This window comes from Hemitrygon akajei, chromosome 14 (genome assembly GCF_048418815.1).
Source record: "Hemitrygon akajei chromosome 14, sHemAka1.3, whole genome shotgun sequence".
In the NCBI taxonomy this organism is placed as follows: domain Eukaryota; kingdom Metazoa; phylum Chordata; class Chondrichthyes; order Myliobatiformes; family Dasyatidae; genus Hemitrygon; species Hemitrygon akajei.
Window position 1 is genome coordinate 33,417,023 of NC_133137.1, and position 21,525 is coordinate 33,438,547.

At 39.9% G+C, this 21,525-nt stretch overlaps 1 protein-coding gene across 6 annotated transcripts in view; it reads left to right on the top strand.

Annotated features, from left to right (window-relative positions):
* Positions 1 to 21,525, top strand: part of LOC140738468 (probable E3 ubiquitin-protein ligase HECTD4) — a 318,241-nt gene that overhangs the window by 113,374 nt on the left and 183,342 nt on the right. For all 6 annotated transcript variants that reach the window (XM_073065772.1, XM_073065777.1, XM_073065774.1 and 3 more), the window contains exons 10-15: positions 3,472 to 3,585; positions 4,200 to 4,340; positions 8,217 to 8,449; positions 11,167 to 11,312; positions 14,713 to 14,783; positions 20,767 to 20,872. In XM_073065772.1, coding sequence (XP_072921873.1) covers positions 3,472 to 3,585; positions 4,200 to 4,340; positions 8,217 to 8,449; positions 11,167 to 11,312; positions 14,713 to 14,783; positions 20,767 to 20,872 — 811 coding nt within the window. The remainder of the gene's footprint in view (positions 1 to 3,471; positions 3,586 to 4,199; positions 4,341 to 8,216; positions 8,450 to 11,166; positions 11,313 to 14,712; positions 14,784 to 20,766; positions 20,873 to 21,525) is intronic.

Below are 21,525 nucleotides of genomic sequence, written 5' to 3' on the forward strand. Positions count from 1 at the left end.
CTACGCCGCAGCCTTCATGAGTGGCCTGCGCTGTTGTGAGCATTTATACCTGTGCGTTGGTGTGTCTGCATCGCTCTGCAATTCACAGCCAAAACGCTAGTTAGCAGTGGGGTTTCTAATGGCGACTGAGCGCATCATGTTGGAATTAGAGCTAATAAATGTTGAACAAGGGTTACTTTTATTGAAGTTACTAAGAGAGAAGACGTCGGAGGAGATGGTATGTACGACCATTGAACGGATTGAAGCAGAAGGAGGGTGAGTTTTCTGTGCTTGTCCGGCCACTGAGAGACATGGACAAGGAAATGCATTTCAAATATTTTCAGATGTCGGCAGGTAGATTTGACGATTTTGTTCATCGTCTCCAACCATTTATTTCGCATCAGTGTATGCACAGTATGCCTGTAGACAGGAGGAAATGCCATGCTACCAAGTGGACCAATCACAGTTATTGCTGTCTGCATCACCTTGATGCGCAGTTACATTTTTGGAGAGGTGCGTGTCAGGCTATGGCGTAGGGTACAGCGTAGGTTACGCGGCTACGCTGTACCTACAGCGTTCATTTGACGCAGAAGTATAAATCAGCCTTTACTCTTTCCACCTGTAGTGAAGATTTGAAAGATGCACTTGTAAAAGCATTGTATGAAGGCAGTCCATTATCTGCACTAGGTGTCTGCACTGATTTTGTTCATTTACAGTCAATCAAAAAAAAACACAGCATACTGGATGAATTCCTCCAACGTTAACTTTAGGAACCAATACATAATTTTATAGTACTACTGTAATAGTATTGCTAACGTTCTAATTTGTTCTGTATTTCATTTAAATACTTAATTTCTTACTCAGTTAAATGGTAGTTTATCATTTTTAACTATTAACTATTTTCATGAAATGGGCTAATTGGGGTGGCTGCTTAATGTACTGGTCCTAATGTATCCCAATTAACCAGAATTCATTATACTTCATTTTGCATGCCATCCACACAGTTTTATTACAAAAGTGTATTGAGGTAGACAATGCAGAATAAAGTGTTATAGTTACAAAGAAAGTGCATACAGTCAAGTACAAGGCCTTAATGGGGTAGATTGTGAAGTCAAGTCCATCTAATTGCATTAGATGCACAGGAAGGGATAGTATTTATCCCAAAAAGAGAAGAGGAATTGAAGTTGCTATTTGACCCTCTGATTTCCTTTGGCAGTTTTTTTTTTGCTGGTATTTATTCCTGTCTGCTACAGGAGGCAGGGGATCGAGTTGCTGGGGTTCTGGCTGAGATGATTATTTGTTCACTGGGTACAAGTAAGGTATGAGGTGAATGAAGGACAGCAAATGTGGCCTACCTCTTTCAAGAAAGGCAGCAGAGAAAAGCCTGTTGACCATAGACCTCTGTGCCTCATATCAGTTGGAAGGAAGTTGCTGGGAAAAAAGATTGAGGAGTCAATTATGTGATCGCTTTGAAAAATGGGCTAATTAGAGGTGGCCTTTGTGACATTCAAGGGAATATCCTGTCTGACCAATTTCATTGAGTTCTTTAAAGAGGAAATAGTAGTTTTTGATGGGGGCAGTGCAATTGGAATGATTAATGTGGACTTCAGAACTTTTGACAATGTCCCATATAAGAGGGGCCTGGTTCAAAGAGTAGGGATCAATGGGACCCAGGGCAGGTTAACAAACTGGATCCAAAATTGGCTTGGAAGAAAATGATAGTTGTATTTATAGTTAGATGCTTATTATTAGTGGTGTCCCACAGGATTGGTGTTAGGACCCATGTTGTTTATACAATATATGAATCACTTAGACGTGGGAGGCATGATCAGGAAGTTCATGCCAGTGGTTACAGTTAACTGGAGTATCAATATTGCTGATAGATCTCAGTCTGCAAGTTAAAGACACACGGTATAATATATTTATTTCAAAAATGGTAAATACACTGTTTATTTTCATGGATTGTCAAATAAAGTGAAAATAAATAATCACTGTTTGAGGAGAGATCTATGGGGGCATTTTTCAGTGAGCAGTTAGATTAAAATTAATGAAATTGATTTAACATTGTCACATGTGCTGAGGTACGGTGAAAAGCTTGTTTTGCATGCTGCTCACACAGTTCAGTGGACTGGAAGTCCATGAACCAGTCCTCATCGGGGAACCAGAGATGAGAGGGACATCAACCTTAAGTTCCTTGGTGTTGTCATTTCAGAGGGCCCAGCACCTAATTGCAATTATGAAGAACGCATTTCTACTTCCTTAGAAGTTTGCGAAGATTCAGCATGACTTCTAATACTTTGACAAGCTTCGATAAATGTGTCATAGAGAGTATTTTGACTGGCTGCATCACATCCTGGTATCAAAACACCAATGTCCTTAAATGGAAAATCCTATAAAAAGTAGTGGATGCGGCCCAGTTCATCATGGGTAAAGCCCTCTCCTCCATTTGAACACATCTACATGAAATGCTGTGGCAGCAAAGCAGCATCCATCATCAGCAACCCTCCCCCACCCCCACCACCACCCAGGTCATGCTCTCTTCTCGATGCTGCCATCGGGAAGAAGGTACAGGAGCCTCAGGATAAGCACTGCCAGGTTCAGGAACAGTTATTATCCCTCAACCGTCAGGCTCTTGAACCAGAATGGATAACTTTATTCAACTTCACCTGCCCATCACCCATCTGTTCCCATAACCTATGGAATCACTTTCAAGGACTTCTCATCTCATGTTCTGAATATTTATTGATTATTTTTCTCTTTTGTATGTGCAGTTTGTTGTCTTTTCACATTGGTTGTTTATCTGCCCTGTTGGGTGTGGTCTTTCATTGATTCTGTTATGGCTCTTGGATTTATTGAGTAAGCCCATGAGAAAGCAAATCTCAGGGTTGTATACGATGACATATATGTACTTTGATAATAAATTTACTTTGAATTTTGAAATTATTACACAGTGTAGTGAACTAGTTCAAGGTAAAACAGTAACAGAATCCAGGATAAAGTACAACAGTTACAGAGAAAGTGCACTGCAGATGGACGTTAAGGGACAAGGTCATAACGAGTTTGATTCTGAGGACAAGTGTCCATCTTATACTAGGAACAATTTCATAGTCTTATAACAGCGAAGTAAAAGCTGTCCTTGAGCCTGAAGGTACATGCATTCAGGCTTCTATATCTTCTGTGTGATGGAAGAAGGGAGAAGTCAGGGCTGGGTGAGGTCTTTGATTTACTGAGGTAACTATGTACAATCAGACGTCATAAAGAGGAAGTGGAACGTCTGTGTGAAGGTAAGTGGTGAAATAGTCAAAGGGGAGTTGATGGACATGAGAGAGGGGTAATGGGACTAATGTAATACCTTTGCTGAGAGCTGGCATGGACCCAATGGGCTGAATAGCTGCCTTCTGTGTCATATGAAAACATTAAGCAACAAGCAGTAATTTGCTTTGTAATAGTTTCCTGATTGCTGAGGTCACAAATTGTTTTCTTTCTGTGTAGTTCTTTGCTCTAGTGTGGTGTTCAACATCTCAGATGGTCAATTTAGTAGCCGGGCGGATCTGATCGACGCTGCTGGTAGTTCTCTTGGACGTGGAGCACTAGTTCCAGGACTGGGTAAGGATAGTGTATTCCCACAGAATAGATTTATCAGTTAAAAATCTTTTAATTTTAAAAAGCAAACACGAGGAAATCTGCAGATGTTGGAAATTCAAACAGCAACACATACAGAATGCTGGTGGAGCACAGCAGGCCAGGCAGCATCTATAGGGAGAAGCGCTGTCGACGTTTTGACCCTTGGGGTCTCGGCACGAAACGTCGACAGCACTTCTCCCTATAGATGCTGCCTGGCCTGCTGTGTTCCACCAGCATTTTGTGTGTGTTGCTGTTTTCATTTTAAAGATTACTTTTAAATAATGAACTGTGTGTGTACAGAATAAATCAAAATATGACCAGGCACTTAATAAGTGGCTGTCAAATTTGAACCCTGAATCAGGAGGTTCACCATGTATCAGTCTCTTCCCACTGTTTACATCCTTTACCAGATTAAGATGATTCAGGAATTGTCATGTGACTATATCATTCAACAAATAGAAGAACATTCTAAAAGCAGCATTAAATGCAAGAACAATGGCTTGTATCAGTGTTCACAGATCCCATACATAAAACCTGTATATTAGTCATTTTTAGCTTCAAGCACTTCATTTTTTAATAATTATTTTCTGTTCTAGGGGCTTGCTATGATGCTATGAACAATATGATTTGGACGTGTTCGAGTGACTACATGGATCAATGGTGTAATCCTGGTAACCAAGCATTCCATCATGTGTGTCAAAGACTGGGTGTTAATCACATCATCCCTGAGCCCCAAGGTTAGTTTGGTACTTGTAGGACTTAAAACTAACTGTACTTCCTTTGACTTGCGTGCTAACTTGTCATTGGTTTAATTTTTGTTCAGTGGTATGCTTGGATCTTTTTTGTTATTTTCTTCCCTCCTGTAGTTTCTTCAAGCATTCACTTTCTGAAAAGTACTTGTCAAAATTGTATCTAGACAGATTGAGGGGAGTGCCGAAAATGAATTCAATAAAGTAGTAACTTACATTTTTATAACAATTCAGATGAAGTTTCCTTTAAAAGTGATGTGATAATTGCATCAAATGGATGATGTGTAAAATACAGACTCAGAGGGATTTAGAGTTATATATGAACTTTAGTTGACAAACACTGTAACCTGTAATAAGCTATAACAGGTTATCATGAGGATTATTACTTATCTCAACTATTGAATTTATATCAGTGATTTAAATAAAGTGACTCAGAAGGCTATATCTGAATTTACTGCTGATACGAAGGTAGCCTTAAGAAAGATGCAAACAGAATGCATAAAGAATCTAGATACATTACAGGTAGTTCCCGAGTTATGAACGTTGGACTTACAGACAATTCATACTTACGAACCAAGGAAGGAGAATGCCATCCGCCATTTTAAGTCAGATTGTGACGCCGTCCACCATTTTAAGTCAGATTGTGATGCAGTCCGCCATTTTAAATCATTGCCGTTGACACTGTGTTGAGTGTTTAACTTTGTATTTGGCTTAAACTTTTCTTAGTAAGATTCACCCTGACCCAAGCCCCCCCCCCCCCCACCCCCCATTCCGGCCAGCTGGTGGCGCAGTGAGATCAGCGCCGGGGTTCCCAAGTTCGATCCAGTGACTCCCGTACCATCCGTGCCGGGTTGATAATGAGCTCGCAACTTGACCTTGTAAAAAAAAAACACTGCCACCTCCAGTTTAAATTCCCACGCGGAATATTGTGGAGGATCAAATACCCAAACCCAGCACAGCCCCCACTTGTCCCATTTAACCTGTCTCAGTGCGGTGCAGTTTAGCACCTGGGGAATTCTGTGTGGTGGTCCTTAGGACCCGGCGGAGCTAGGGACCCACTGCTCACAGTGTTCCTGTTCCATTGATGGGAAGCGATCGCGATTGAAAATAAAGTGGAAATAATAAAGCGTTTGGAAAGAGGTGAAACACCATCGGTCGTTGGAAAGCCATTAGGCTACAGGCGGTCAACGATCGGAACAATTTTAAAGGATAACGGATAAAGTGAGAATAATGGAGCATGTGAAAGGCCCTGCCCCAATTAAAGCTAGTTATTACTAAGCAATGCAGTGGTTTAATTATTGGAATACATATGTTTCTTAAGTGTTTTATATGCATAGAAAGGTCAAATATATACTATATACTAAGACAAATGTTTGACGAACTGACGCTAAATAATACCGATGTACTCATTCCGACTTATGCACAAATCGGACTTAAAGATGGACTCAGGAACGTAACTCGTGTGTAACCTGGGGACTGCCTGTATGTAGGTGAACTAAGATGTGGTTGACAGAGAAAATTGTTAGCATAGATTGCTCTTTATTCTGTATGTAGCGAAATGAAGCTGTTTAATGCTAAGATCTTTGTCCTTTCATTTTCTCTCCTTGTCACTTATTTCCCATAACCAAACCTGGTTCCTTTTTTTGGGGAGGAAGCTAACTCATCAAAAAAAAGTTCTCCTGAGATGTTACTATTTTTCTTTATTTACTGTGTAGGCTACATTCTTAATCATTCCTTCCACTTTGAAGTCCCGCTTTTTAATGACTTCCTTGCAAGCTTCACTCTGTTTCTTTGTGTCATTGGTGCAGATGTGGGTCATGAACCTTTTCAATTCACTTCTCTTCATCAGAATGTTAAGAAACCAAGCAATAATATGTTAACCTTGATACCAAGGAAGCCGTATGCTATGGAGATGTGATACTGCAGATGCTGAAAATCTGGAGCAATGCACACAAAATACTAGAGGAACTCATTCAGTCAAGCAGCACCTACAGAGGGAAATTAATTGTCAGAAAGTCATTCTGACTATCCCTAATATGACTATGCTTCTCCCAATGCTTGTAATTCCTGTCACTAAGAAACCTCTCCAATTGTTTATCCTCCACTGACAAGACTCAATGGTTATCCCTACTTCCTTTCTTTAACAACAGAACATTTACCATCTCTAGTCCTCTGGTACCACTCCTGTGGCCAGGAAGAATGCAAAGAACACTGCTCGCTTCTGGTAATCACCTGGGGTATATCTGTCTGGCCCTGGGGACTTGCTTGTCCTAGCATTGTTCAAGAGCTCTGCTACCTCTTTCTTAACCTTCAACATGCTCCGGCTCATTAGCCTCTTCTACACTGACTTCACAATCATCGTTCCCTCTCCCTGGAGAGCACTGAAGCAAACAATTCATTAAGGACCTCTCAATGAGCTGCACCACCTAGCAACCCACCTATTTAACACTACCCTAATCACAGGACAGTTTACAATGACCAGTTAACCTACTAATTGGTACATCTTTGGGATTGTGGGAGGAAACCAATGCACTCATGGGAAGAATGTGCAAACTCCATTACAGACAGTGCAGGAATTGAAATCCAAACTCTGGAACACCCCAAGCTGCAGCGCTACACTACCATGGCATCTTTTTCAAGTTGCTCTTGTACTTGTCTCAACCACTTCCTCTGGCAGCTGATTCCACATATACCACCCTTTCTGTTAAAGCATTGCCCCTCAATTTCCGCTCAAGTCTTTCCATTTTAACCTTAAACCTGTGCCCTCTAGTTCTTGATTTTTCAACTCTGGGGTTGATCTTGGAACGGTTGACTGCATTCACCCTATCTATGTCCTTCATGATTTTTTACACCTCTACAAGATCACTGAGCCAAGGAGTGGTAGTGGGGACAAGTTCCCACTGCCTAAAAATGCTCCTCACGGCATGTGCCTCAAATAGCCTCTGACAAACAAGTCCAACTCCTGGCCTTCTTGTGTGGCTTAGTCTCTAAGCCTGGTGGAACTGATTCTACTGACAGGAGAAGGGGCGAAGGCGGGTCATGGCACCTTAAAACCAGTGCTTCGGGTAGACGGAGCTCGTCAGCCTGGGAAGGCAGTCCATCTAAGACAGGGAAAACTCTGATTTCAAACCTCTGCTGCCTTGCAGCCATACCCACTCATGGCAAAGGCTTTGGGAGTAAACCCTGAGGCCAAATCCGGACAGTCGGACAGTCCCTAAGGCAGTCGGACGTTGCCTTCAACTTTGTTCTGGCAACTCCTGCGGCGACACTGGTGCTAAGCTGTATCGGTCCTTGCCCTTCCCTTGGACCACATTGGTGTTGTGGAGAGGGGAGACTTGCTGCTTGGGCAACTGCTGGTCTTCCATACAACCTTGCCCAGGCCTGCACCCTGGAAGCCATTCCAGGCACAGATCCATGGTCTCATGAGACTAACAGATGCCACCATAAGATCACCTCTCAGTCTACTGTGCTCTAAGGAATAGAGTCCTAACTGTCCAGCCTCTCCCCATAACTCAGTCCCTCAAGTACTGGGAACATCCTTGTAACTCTTTTCTGGGCATTTTTCCCAGTGTAATTACATCTTTCCTATAGTGGAGTGACCAGAACTGAAAACAGTACTTCATCTGCAGCCTCAACAGCGACCTGTCCTCCTGTACTATGATCTCCCAACTTTTTTTGCTCAATGCCCTAGATGAAGTTTTGTAGCACTTTATCAACAATTGCTGATTTATAATTTCTGAATGAATATTTCTACTCATTAGTTGATGCAAAGCTATTGGTATAATTGTGTATTTGTACCTAATTTGTGTTTGAAGTGGAGGTTTTCTTTGCTTTTATTCTTGTTATCTATGTTATATGCTTCAGATGGATCCATTTCAACCAGTGATGTCATTAACCAACTTCTGCATCATGTGGGAGCAATGTGCATTCATCAGCTTAATTTATTGACTGCCAGCGCTAATTTACCAATATCAAACTTCCTGGGTAAACAACATCCAATTGAAGCACAACATCTCAGCAGTATCTGTGACATCATGGAGAAGGCCATGGCCAACAGGGACACTTGCATTATCCGATGTATTCTTGTTGTTTTTCAGGTATTTGTATTTTGACTTTCTTTGTTTAAATGCAATATTTTTGATTAGAAGTTTTCAGTTAAAAGATTTGCTTTCAAGTGTGAAACTTGGAATTTTCAAAGTTAAAGGTAAATTTATTATCAAAGTACATATGATATCATATATAACCCTGAGATTCACCTTGTGAGCATACTCAATAAATCCATAATATAATAATAATCATAAAAGAATTGATGAAAGACTGTGCCAACTTGAGCGTTCAACCAGCGTGTAAAAGACATTGTGCAAATATAAAAGGAAAAAAATAAATGAGCGATAAATAGTGAGAACGTGAGATGAAGAATACTTGAAATCGAGTCCTTAGGTTGTGGGAACATTTCAATGATGGGGCAAGTGAAGATGAGTGAAGTTATCCTCTTTGGTTCAAGAGCCTGATGGTTGAAAGATAATAACTATTCCTGAACCTGGCGGTGTGAGTCCTGAGGCTCCTGTACCACCTTCCTGATATTTGTATCAAGTGGATTTGAGAAATGACATATTTTGCACTTTTTTGACCTAGAGCACGGTCAGTATTCGGCATTTAAAAAGTAGACTTAAACTGTCTTTCCATTAGTCATGCCATCACATGTTTTTGATTGTGTGGTTCCTATCAAAGCTAGTCAGAATTAAATTCAAATTTCAAAGTAAATTTATTATCAAAGATTTCATTGTCAACGAAACCAAAGAGCCGATTATCAACTATGGGAGGAAGATGCTGAAGGTCCTTGAGCCAGTCCTCATTAGGGGAATGGAAGTGGAGAGGGTCAGTAGCATTAAATACCTCGGCATCAACGTATTGGTGGATTTGTCCTTGAAACCAGCACAAGTGTCATCCCAAAGGAGGCACAATAGCACTTGTACTTTCATAGATGATCATGTAGATATGATTTGTCACCAGAAACTTTGACAGACTTGTATAGATACACAGTGGACAGCATCCTAACTGGTTGCATCATGGCCTGATATGGAAACACCAATGCACAGGAACAGAAAAAGCCTACAGAAATTGGTGGATACAGCCCAGTCTATCACAGGCACAGTCCTCCCCACCTTGAGAATATTTACATGGAGTATTGCCAGCAGAAGCCTTAGATCCCACACCTTCAGGTTCAGGAACAGTTATTATTTTACATCTATGAGGCTCCTAAACCAGTGTGGATAGCATCATTCACCACTACTCTGTACTGATTCTTTGATGTACAGATTCACTTTCAGTGACTCTTTACAACTCATTTTTCAGTATTTTTATTTTCATGTTTGTCTTACTGTCTGTTTATGTATAGCTTTTCGTAAAATTATATTTCTTGATTTCCCGTAAGTGCCTGCAAAACAATGAATCTCAAGGTAGTATATGATAGTATTCTGTTTTTTTTTTTCAGGAATTGAGGCTAAAGTTTGTGAGATGTCCTTACTTTATTTGTACCCTACTTGATCAAAATATTGCTCAAATTGGAATGGCTTTAATCCTTTATTTACTTACCTCCACATCCAGAATATAATAATGCCTTTCAAATGCAGAAATAAGTCCGATGCTGGAAGAATTCACAGGCCTGCTGTCCCCAGTTGGTTCCTTTGACCAGCAGTTTTCCTTAAACCCAAACTTGTTTTTCCCTCACCCCATTGCTCAGCCTTGTGCTGCCACCTCTCCAGGAAGCCTTTCTACTCCTGATTGGCTTTGAGCATCAGAGCATAAACCTGCTTTAAAATTCCAGATGTCCAGATAAATGAAAGTAGGAAATACTGGAAGTATGGAACAGGTCAAACAGCATATGTTGAGAGATAAAAAATTAATATTTTAAGGAATGATAATTAATAGTTACTGTCTTGGAAAAATATTTAATAGTTCTGATATTGATGAACCAAAGAAATAATCCAATCTGGATACATCACAACTTTGTATGACAACTGTTTTGCCCACAGCCACGAGAATTTGCAGATATTGTGGACACAGCTCTGTACCTTATGGGGGAAAAACCTCCCCTCTGTGGACTCTGTACTTTGCGCTGTCTCAGTAAAGTAGCCAGCATAATCAAAGACCCCAGCCAACACAGACATTTTCTCTCCTCCCTTTTCCCATTGGGCAGAAGATACAAAAGCCTAAAAGCATATACCACCAGGCTCAAGAGCAGCTCCTACCATTGGTAGGAAGTACAGTAGCCTTGGCTCCCACACTACAAGTTTCAGATGTTAAAAAAGACTATTGAAAGGTCCCCCAGTATGATAAGATGGATTCTTAACCTCAAAATTTACCTCTTTATACATTTGCACCTTACTATCTACCTACACTGCATTTTCTCTGTAGCTGTTAGACTTTATTCTACTTGTTTTTGGTTTTTACCTTGTACTACTTCATTGTACTGTGCAATGAATAGTATCCCAGTCATAGCTTTTCACTATTCCTCTGTAAATGTGACAATAATAAACCAATAACTACCCTGATGCAAGTCATTTTTTGCACTCCATAACTTCTAGTCATCCCGTGTAAGTATTTCTAGTAGTTTTTATTAAGTTTTCCAGCATTTTTCAGTATATTGCTTGAGGGTTTACCAAAGAGGAATAGTGCAGTTTCTTGGGTTGTAATACTAAATTGTCTTTTATCTGTATTTCAAACAATTTGAAAGGACTTGTGCTGTGGCAGATTAAGAACAAATAGTAGGCAAACATAATTTATAATGGTACTTCATGTTTTTTGTTTATAGGTAATATTCAAATTTTTCTTCAACCCGCAAACAGAGAGAAACCGTGAGATTGTACATCGATCTGAGTTACTACTCTGGCAACTTTTAAAGACTCCGGTTGATGAAATTGGTGAAGAGATTCAAAGGGAAGTTTGCCTTGCTATTAGGTAAGTGAGTACTGCATGATATCTACTCACATTATTTTATGATTTGGGTCTCTTTGATGTTAAATATGATTTATGAGAGATCTGAATCATTTTTGAAATCTGCTTGATTAATGGTATTGAAATATTGAGATCCAAAGGTGTTATTGTTGGTAATGCCAAGATAAAGCAGTTTGAATCTCATTATAAATGAGACACGTAAGATCAGGATAATCATTTCGACAAGTGGAATGAATGACAGTCTTTGAAAGTCTCTAAGATTATCCAAGGAATAATTTTTAAACCCAATTGAAAATTGCTTTACATGATGAGGGTTCTATAAAAATGATGTTTATTTGGCACTATTTTCATGGAAGGTGCAGAGAAGAATAGAAAGAAAATAGTATCGGTATCTCCTGTGTTGAGGAGGAAGAACTAATACTGCTTTCCAAAAGGTTGTTCAGTACTTCAAAAGTGCAACAGGAAGATGATAAATTCATCCACCCTTGGTATCCCCTTCATGAGAGCTACTGACATTGTTAATATAGTCTACACAGAGGGTGTGAGACTCTGGAGGTCTGCCAGTTTTCATAGTGCATTAGATAACTTTGAAAGTGTCCATGACATACTGTGGGGTTGTATACTTAGAGCATGACTGAATGTGAAACAATGCCTTCAAGTTTTGAAAGACTGTAAATCAACTAAATCAACAATTTAGATGAAGGCATTGAGAATAACATCAGCAAGTTTGCTGATGATACTAAGCTGGGTGGCAGTGTGACATGTGATGAGGATGTTAGGAGAATTCAGGGTGACTTGGATAGGCTGAGTGAGTGGGCAGATACTTGGCAGATGGCGTTTAATGTGAATAAGTGTGAGGTTATCCACTTCGGGAGTAAGAACAGGAAGGCAGATTATCTGAACGGTGTAGAGTTAGGTAAGGGAGAAATACAAAGAGATCTCGGAGTCCTTGTTCATCAGTCACTGAAGGTGAATGAGCAAGTGCAGCAGGCAGTGAAGAAGGCTAATGGAATGTTGGCCTTTATTACAAAGGGAATTGAGTACAAGAGCAAGGAAATCCTCTTGCATTTGTACAGAGCCCTGGTGAGACCACACCTGGAGTATTGTGTACAGTTTTGGTCTCCAGGGTTAAGGAAGGACATCCTGGCTGTAGAGGAAGTGCAGCGTAGATTCACGAGGTTAATTCCTGGGATGTCTGGACTGTCTTACGCAGAGAGGTTAGAGAGACTGGGCTTGTACACGCTGGAATTGAGATTGAGAGGGGATCTGATTGCAACATATAAGATTATTAAGGGATTGGACAAGATAGAGGCAGGAAATATGTTCCAGATGCTGGGAGAGTCCAGGACCAGAGGGCATGGTTTGAGAATAAGGGGTAGGTCATTTAGGACAGAGTTAAGGAAAAACTTCTTCTCCCAGAGAGTTGTGGGGGTCTGGAATGCCTCGGAAGGTAGTGGAGGCCAATTCTCTGGATGCTTTCAAGAAGGAGCTAGATAGGTATCTTATGGATAGGGGAATCAAGGGATATGGGGACAAGGCAGGAACCGGGTATTGATAGCAGATGATCAGCCATGATCTCAGAATGGCGGTGCAGGCTCGAAGGGCCGAATGGTCTACTTCTGCACCTATTGTCTATTGTCTTCTGTCTTCATTAGGTGAGCAGCTTAGACTTACTCATACATGTCCTATAAATAAACCAAAAGTATATATTTTAAAATATATAGGTGAATTACTGTATATGCTTCTAGTGTTTTCTTGCTGATCCCAGTGAGGAAAAAGTTATCTCATAAATATCATTTCCTTGTGTGCTTTTGGGACTCTAGTATTTAATCCAAACATCTAAAATAATTTGAATGTTATTTTATTAGGAAAATTTTATTCTAACTGATATTTGACTTTTTTTTTACTGGGCAGAAAACAGTAAGATAATGATGTTAATGGGATGCCTGTGACGACTTGCAGTAGCTTTTTCTTTGTAGACTCTTATTTGGCAAAGTATTTTTGGCAATTTATTTCCATTCTAAAAATACATTAATAATTGGTGTGGCAAAGGGCATGTTAAGATGGTTCCTGAAACAAGTTAGATGGTCCTTTTCAGTCCTTCCAATTACTGTTTAATATTTGTGTTATCATTAGGTATAGTTAATTTTTTTAATTATATTTTATAATGGTGTTCTGTTACATCACTTACTTAGGATGGTGGCTGATCCAAGAGACAAAATAATGTATTTAGCTTTACAAGAACATAATAATTTTTGAAACCAGTGCTGCTTTAACAAATTCACTTCAGTCACCAGGCTTTTGAGACCAAGAAGAGTTCAGGACCAGTCTGTTCTGATAGATGGATATTGCGTATCAGGTCAGGAAAGACAAAGTCATATAGAGAAGGACATTGAGATCAGGGAGGGAACAGTGATATTCTGAAGCATATCAACTTTGTGAAGGAGGAAGTGTCTGAAGTCCAGAAATGCATGAAGACTGGTAATTCCTGGAGCCTGACCATTTGTCTTGTTGAGTATTCTGGGAAACAAGAAAGGAGATTTCTGAGTCCCTGCCGGAGATTTTTGTAATTTTATTAGGCACATGTGAGGTCATGGAAAACTGGAGGATAGCTAATAATGCTTTGCCTGTTATTTTAGTAAATGCAGCAGGGATGAGCCAGGTCAGTGATAGGTCAGTGAGTCTTGCATCCGTGGGAAAGTTATTAGAAGGGATTCCGAGAGACAGGATTAATTTGGATTTAGAAAGGCAAGGACTGATCGGGGATAGTCAACATGGCTTTTTGTGTGTGGAAAATTATGTCTCACAAATTAGATTTTTTGAAGTGGTGACTAAGAGGATTGGCAAGGTAGAGTGTCTATGTGGAATTTAGCAAGACTTTCATGTAGTTTAGATCCACCTTTCCCTGTGGAACCAAATCCAACTTGATAGATAAACTCAAACATGTTTATTAATTGTAGATTTAATAGTAAGAACTTTCTAAAAAGAAGACTTGTATTTAGAATGCTTTTCATTACCCTGTGCCGCAAACCTCTCCACATTTGGTGAAGCGTTTATGAAGTGTTCAGCTTGTTGCAATGCAAGAGGTGCTGATGCCAATTTAAAATGATAATCGGCAATGCATATCATTTTATTGACATTTGTTGTGGGATAAATAGTAGCCAGATCATCAGGGAGAGTTTTGCTGCTCTGAAGTAGTGCTGTAGGAGCATTCTTGTCCATCTGCTTGGACAAGTGCTTTCATAGAGTGTCTCATCTGAAAGACAAGGCCTCTGATAACACTGTACTCAATACTGCACTAGAAATTTAAGCTTTCTTTTGTGTTCACGTCTCTGGCAAGTGACCTGAATCCATCATAAGCAAAAGGCTATCGCTGAGCTAAATGTAACCTTCTTACCTGCAGCTCTGGACTTCACACATTGTATCTTGGAGAGCTGGAACTGAATAATCTTCTGAAACTTGTACTAGCTGAGGGTAAGTACATTAATGGTGAAGCACTTATCAATTGCTTATATGATATAATAGAAAGTAAAGTCCCAACATTTCTTACAGTTTTTCTAAACTTATACATTTTCATTTTCCCGTCCCTACGGCTTAGCTGCTAGAGCAGCTCAGGAAGACTTAATAACCTCTGTTCACTGTAAGCATGACCTTGATTCATTTGGTCGTTTTCTTTCCCTGAGCTTATTAATATTGATTTTTCAGTAATAACATTGATTTTTGGGGGTCAGAATTTGAATGGAAATGCTGTGGAATTGCTGGTATTTTGTAGACTACCAGCAAGGTCAGTGTTCCTGTACTAACATAGCAGTGAACCCTGAACTTAATGGAGTACCTGACCATTTACACTGAGAAATCTGCTTGCAGAACATGTTAAACCCAAGCTCAGGTTCTGTAAAAACAGTTCCTGTAATGACCACAAAAAGTGAGAATAAACGTAATTAAAGGAAAGTACTGTCGATGGGGAATGTCTAAATTGCAATTAGAAAATAATCAAAGGAGTCAATTCCTCAGGAGGCATCTGTGCAGAAATAGTTGGTGTTTTGTACTTCAAACTAACACACCACATCCCACTCCCACTCCCCAGTTCATCACACAAGCTAGTTCCATAACCCTATGATGCATGCTATTGACTGTTTCCAAATAATTTTCATGATTACTTAGAATCGTTGAAAAAAATGCATTAAATGTACTGTAAATGCACGTAAGCACAAGTAAAATACTGTGTCATATATGTGTATGTAGGGAATACTTATCTTCACTTATCTCTTTAATGAAGGTCAGTGTCACTATTATGGGACTTGGCTTGATCTGGTAGCTGTGGTTGATGTTAATTTGAGAGGTCTGATGTAATAGTGTATGTAGTCCCACAGCACATGTTGTCAGGGGACTACAGTGGGTCAGATACAGTTGCCACTATGGAATGGTTTCACCTTATTCTGTACTTAAAAGCATTGCAATACATAGTTATGGAAATCAAGTGTTTGCTGTTAGCTGGGTGGGGCTGGGGGTGGGTGGAGTGTCTCAGACATGTAAGCTAATGGTCAACAGTTCCTGACTCTAATATTATAGGTCTGAAAAATCATTGATCTCATCTGAAATATTTCTCTCCATAGAAGCCACCCAATCACCTAATTTTTCAGCATTTTCCATAAAGATTGTTGATAGTTTTAATTAACTAAATACACAACTGTAGATAAATGTTTTCAGTTGATTCACAATCTTCAATATTTTTGAATCCTTTTAAGTTTAATGGCATTGGAAAAAAAGTTTGATTTTTTTTCTTACAGAGAACAAGCATAACCATGACTTTACTATCTCAGTGGTTTTCTCAGGCGTTTCATGGGAGGATGTGCTTTTTATGAGACTCTTGATCATAGGGTTGGAAAAGAATATATGAAGAGTCAATAGCTATTCGTGCTTAGGATAGTGAAGAAAACAAAAATACAAAGGAATAGGAACATTAGTAGGCAGTAGGCTCTTAGACTACCCCACAATTTGGTATAATCATGGCTGATTTATACTGATTTCAACTCCCCTGCCAGTTCCCTTCAATTCTTTGATCTTCAAGATATTTACCCCCTCTTTAAATATATTTGAAGGTTGATCTCCACCAGGCTTGAGCTCAAAGAATTCCAGAGCTTCATCCCCCTCTAAGAGACAATATTACTATGTTTTAAATGGTCAGTCTCTTACTTTGTAGCTATGTCTCCTTGTATGTGTCTTTCCCACTGGAATATTTATTCTGTAAAATCCCCTTTGGATCTTGTGTTTGACAGTCACCCCTCATTTTTCTAACCTCTAGCCAAGACAGACCCAGACTTGCTCCCATTGTTCATCCATTTTACTCTGCCTCCACCCATCACCCATCTGCCTGTATCTTCCAACTCCATCCCTCCTTTACCTTGATTACAAAATGACATATGTGACAACAAGGGTTTCGCTCTCAGTTGAGCTCATTCCCTCTTGTGCTCGCTTTGCCTGTTAAAACGTGAAGGCAGCTTCACTGACTCCCACAGCTCCCAGTGACCCTGTGATTTCAGTCTCTGAGGCAGATGTGAGAGTATATTTCATGAAGGTGAACCCACGGAAAGCATCCAGCCCAGATGGGGTACCTGGTCGAGTACTAAAGACCTGTGCTGATCAACTGCCTGGAGTGTTTACTAATGTATTTAATTTCTCACTTTGGCTATCTGAGGTACCCACCTGCTTCAGTCAAGCTTCAGTTAAACCAGTGCCTAAGAAGAATGTGGTAACCTGCCTCGATGACCATCGTCTAGTAGCATTTAGTCCACTAGATGAAGTGCTCGAGAGGCTGGTGATGAAACGTATCAACTCCTGCATGAAAAGCGACTTGGATCCACTCCAATTTGCCTACTGTCATAACAAGTCAACAGCAGATGCCACTTCATTGGTTTTTCACTCAACTCTGGGACATCTGCACGGTGAAGATGCATAGATCCGTATGCTCCTTATTGACTACAGCTCGTCTTTCAATACTATCAACCCCTCAAAATTAATCAGTAGACTCCTTGTGCAACGGGATCCTTGATTTCCTCACTTGCAGATCCCAGTCAGTTCAGATTGACTACGTCTCCTCCACAATCTCCATTAGCACGGGTGCACAACAAGGCTGTGTGCTTAGCCCCCGCTCTACTCACTTTATACTTATGACTGTGAGGCTTCGCACAGCTCCCATGCCACATTTGTTTGCTGACGACTCCTCTGTCGTTGACCAATTCAGGGTTGGTGACGAAGGAGTTTGAAAATCAGGCTGAGTAGTGCCACAACAGCCTTTCACTTAATGTCAGCATGATCAAGGAGCTGATTATTAACTTCAGTGGTGGTGAGGGTTATCAACTTTAAATTCCTCAGTGTTATCTTTTCAGGGATTTGTCCTGGGGTCCAGCACATTAGTACAATTACGAAGAAAGCATGGTAGCGCATCTCACTTTCTTAGAAGTTTGTGAAGATTTGGCATGCCATCTAAAACTTTGACAAACTTGCATAGATACAACCAACAATGGTTGTATCATCAGCAAGATTGTAGATGGTGTGGCTAGGCATAGCTCAAATACCATCTACAAATTTGCTGACAATACAGCCATTGTTGGTAGAATCTCAGGTGGTGACAAGAGGGCGTACAGGAGTGAGATATGCTAACTATTGTAATAGTGCCGCAGCAACAACCTGGCACTCAACGTCAGTAAGACAAAAGAGCTGATTGTGGACTTCAGGAAGGGTAAGAAGAAGGAATACATACCAATCCTTATTGAGGGATCAGAAATGGAGAGAGTGAGCAGCTTCAAGTTCCTGGGCATCAAGATCTCTGAGGATCTAACCTGGTCCCAACATATTGGTGTAGTCATAAAGAAAGCAAGACAGTAGCTGTACTTTATTAGGAGTTTGAAGAGATTTGGCATGTCAACAGATGTACATAAAAACTTCTGTAGTTGTACTCTGGAGAGCATTCTGACAGGCTGCATCACTGTCTGGTATGAAGGGGCTACTGCACAGGACCGAAAGAAGCTGCAGAAGGTTGTAAATCTAGTCAGCTCATCCTGGGCACTAGCCAACAAAGTAACCAGGACATCTTTAGGAAGCGGTGTCTCAGAAAGGTCCATTATTAAGGACCTCCAGCATCCAGGGCATGCCCTTTTCTCACTGTTACTATCAGGTAGGAGATACAGCAGCCTGAGGGCACACACTCAGCGATTCAGTAACAGCTTCTTCCCCTCTGCCATCTGATTCCAAAATGGACATTGAAGCTTTGGACACTACCTCACTTTTTTAAAAAAATATACAGTATTTCTGTTTTTGCACATTTTTAAACAATCTATTCAATATACATAATTGATTTGTTTATTATGTTTTATTTTATTTATTATTTTTTCTCTCTCTGTCTGCTAGATTATGTATATTGCATTGATCTGCTGCTAAGTTAACAAATTTCACGTCACATGCTGGTGGTAATAAACCTGATTCTGATTCTGATATGCAGTGGAGGGTATACTGACTGATTGCATCATGGCCTGCTATGGAAACACTAATGCCTTTGAATGGAAAACCCTATAAAAAGTAGTGGATACAACTCAGTCCATCATAGTTAAAGCCCCTCCCCACCATATAGCACACCTACACGGAGCACTGTCACAGGAAAGGAGCATCAATCATCAAGGCCCCCCACCAGCCAGGCCATGCTCTCTTCTCAGGAAGAAAGTACAGGAGCCACACCACCAGTTTTAGGAATCGCTATTACCTCTCAACGTCAACCAGAGGTGATAACTTCACTCAACTTCATTCAGCCCATCACTGAACTATCCCACAACCTTTGGACTCATTGTCAAGAACTCTGCAACTCATTTTCTAGATATTTATTGCTTATTTATTATTATTATTTTATTTTTATTTATCATTTTGTATCTGTAGTTTGTTGACTTTTGCACATTGGTTGCTATCCATCCTTTTGAGAGCAGCCCTTCATTGATTCTGTTGATTCTTGTATTGTGAATGCCCAAAAAAAAATGAATCTCATGGTTGTTTATGGTGACATATATGTACTTTAATATACATTTTCTTTGAACTTTGACTTTCCATCCACTAATCATCTCTGGCTTCTGTCTTAACACTCCCCTTTTCCTTATACTGGCTATCTCTCCTTTTCATTCAGACCTGATACAGTGTTTCAATTCTGAACATCAACAATTTTTGTTCACCCCTCCCTCACCAACACACAGATGTTGCTCAACATGCTACGTTCTTCCAGTAGATTACTAGTTACCCCAAACTGTCTAGCCTTTCTAAAGACAGCATTTTCCACCAAGGTTTACCTTGGTGAATTTCCTTTGGACTATATTCAGTGTTGCTACAGGTAACTCTTGTATGGCAGGCATTTAGCGAATGGATATTTACCCATACAAAATTCACAAATCGCTGCTCAAACATTTGAGAAATGGAATAAAATTCACTCTTACAGCATTGATATGAGAAATGGTAAATAACTACAAGCGCATTATCTAATTTACTTTATTGATGTATGAGCAGATTGTTTAGCTTCGAGTTAGGGGTTGTTTTCTAAGAAGACAACCGCCCCATTCCCTTACAACATAGGATTGCTAGTATTTTCTGCTCTTGGTAAAAGAATCCGTATTCCAGGTATGGCCTCACCAATGTCCTTTGCAGTAAAGGCCAAAAAACAGTTTGCCTCCTTTACTACTTGTTGAGCCTGCCTGCTAAGTCTTAGTGATTCCTGTTACTGAAGTGGATGACCTCATACTTCCCTACATTAAACTCCAATCAATCAGTCTCTAGTTAGTTTCCCCCACAAGTCCTCATCATGCATCCTCTTCCACTTTGAAAAACTTTGAAACCTTGCATTTCATTCTCTCTCAAAGTCATTAATGCAGGCAACTGAGGACCAAGGACTGATACCTTGAGGTACTTCACTATCTACATCCTTCCAGCTTGTTAAGGACCTAATTATTCTAACCTTCTTAACACGAGGAAGTCTGCAGATGCTGGAAATCCAAAATGCTTGAGGAACTCAGCAGGTCAGGCAGCATCAATGGAAATGTGTAAACTGTCCATGTTTTGGCCTGAGGCCCATCTTCTGTTTTCTTTGTGAGGGCCATTGTTCAATCCACGCTAACACACTTCCTCCAAAACTTTGCACTCTTAATTTGTGTAGAAAACTCTATCACTTTAATAACAAGAACTTGAAAAGATATTGTTAGTGAAAGGAATCGGAAGATATTTTTCCTAAAGCATATCATGAAACAGAAGAAATGGAAGGTACCATTTTAAAAAGTTCACTGACTTTTCTGGCCTTGGTTAAGTTTTGAAGTTTTTTATGAGAACTTGGTTTAAAAAATCTTGTGACTCGAACTGGTGGAAACTGGTAGTAACAATTATGTGTTTTTATTTATTTGAAATAGTTGATCTTGGTTAATTGTTGCAGGAGAGAGAAACAGTGGCCTTTGTCAATTGCGAGATATTATCCTGATTAATCTAGCTGAGCAGCTCCAGAACAACCGATTTGGAAGCGAGGATGATGATCATTACAGGTACGCCATATCATTTGTTTTACTGATTCAAACGGTTTTGCTGCACCAGTGCCTCAGCAACTTTTTGTCATCTTCTAGGCGTTCAGCATGTTCTTGTCATCTTCTAGAAGCTAGAGCAGGAAAGTAGGTTCCCTCTGGCTTGCAAGTAGGTAAAAACTGAATCTTAGCATTCAGCAGAAAGGAATGAATATGAAGGCAAACTCGAGGAATCAGGTGGTCTATACCTGAATCTAAATGCTTATTTTTGTAATGCCAATAACATTCCGAGAATTTTATGCTCCAACTGTGCTACACTATTGAGTTTCACAGTCATGATAACTATTTGGGGGAGGGACAAGATTGCAAATTTAAAAGAAATATTGAATTAAATTAACTAGTTAAAACTTATTAAGTAATCTTGATATTTAATGAGGTCTGTCATTTTTTTAAAAAATTTGACTTAATGGTGTAAGGAAATTCATTGATGACTGAAGGCACTGTGAAAGATTCATTCATTAAAACATCTCAAAACGTTAAAATACCACTGAAATCAATTCTGTGTGGAAATTAGAAGAGGTTTTGTATGTTTGATCAAAAGAATTTGCAGGTTATATTTCCTTATCCCTGTTACTGAATTTATGTTGCAATGTCTTTTCTCTTTTCTGGTTCCCACT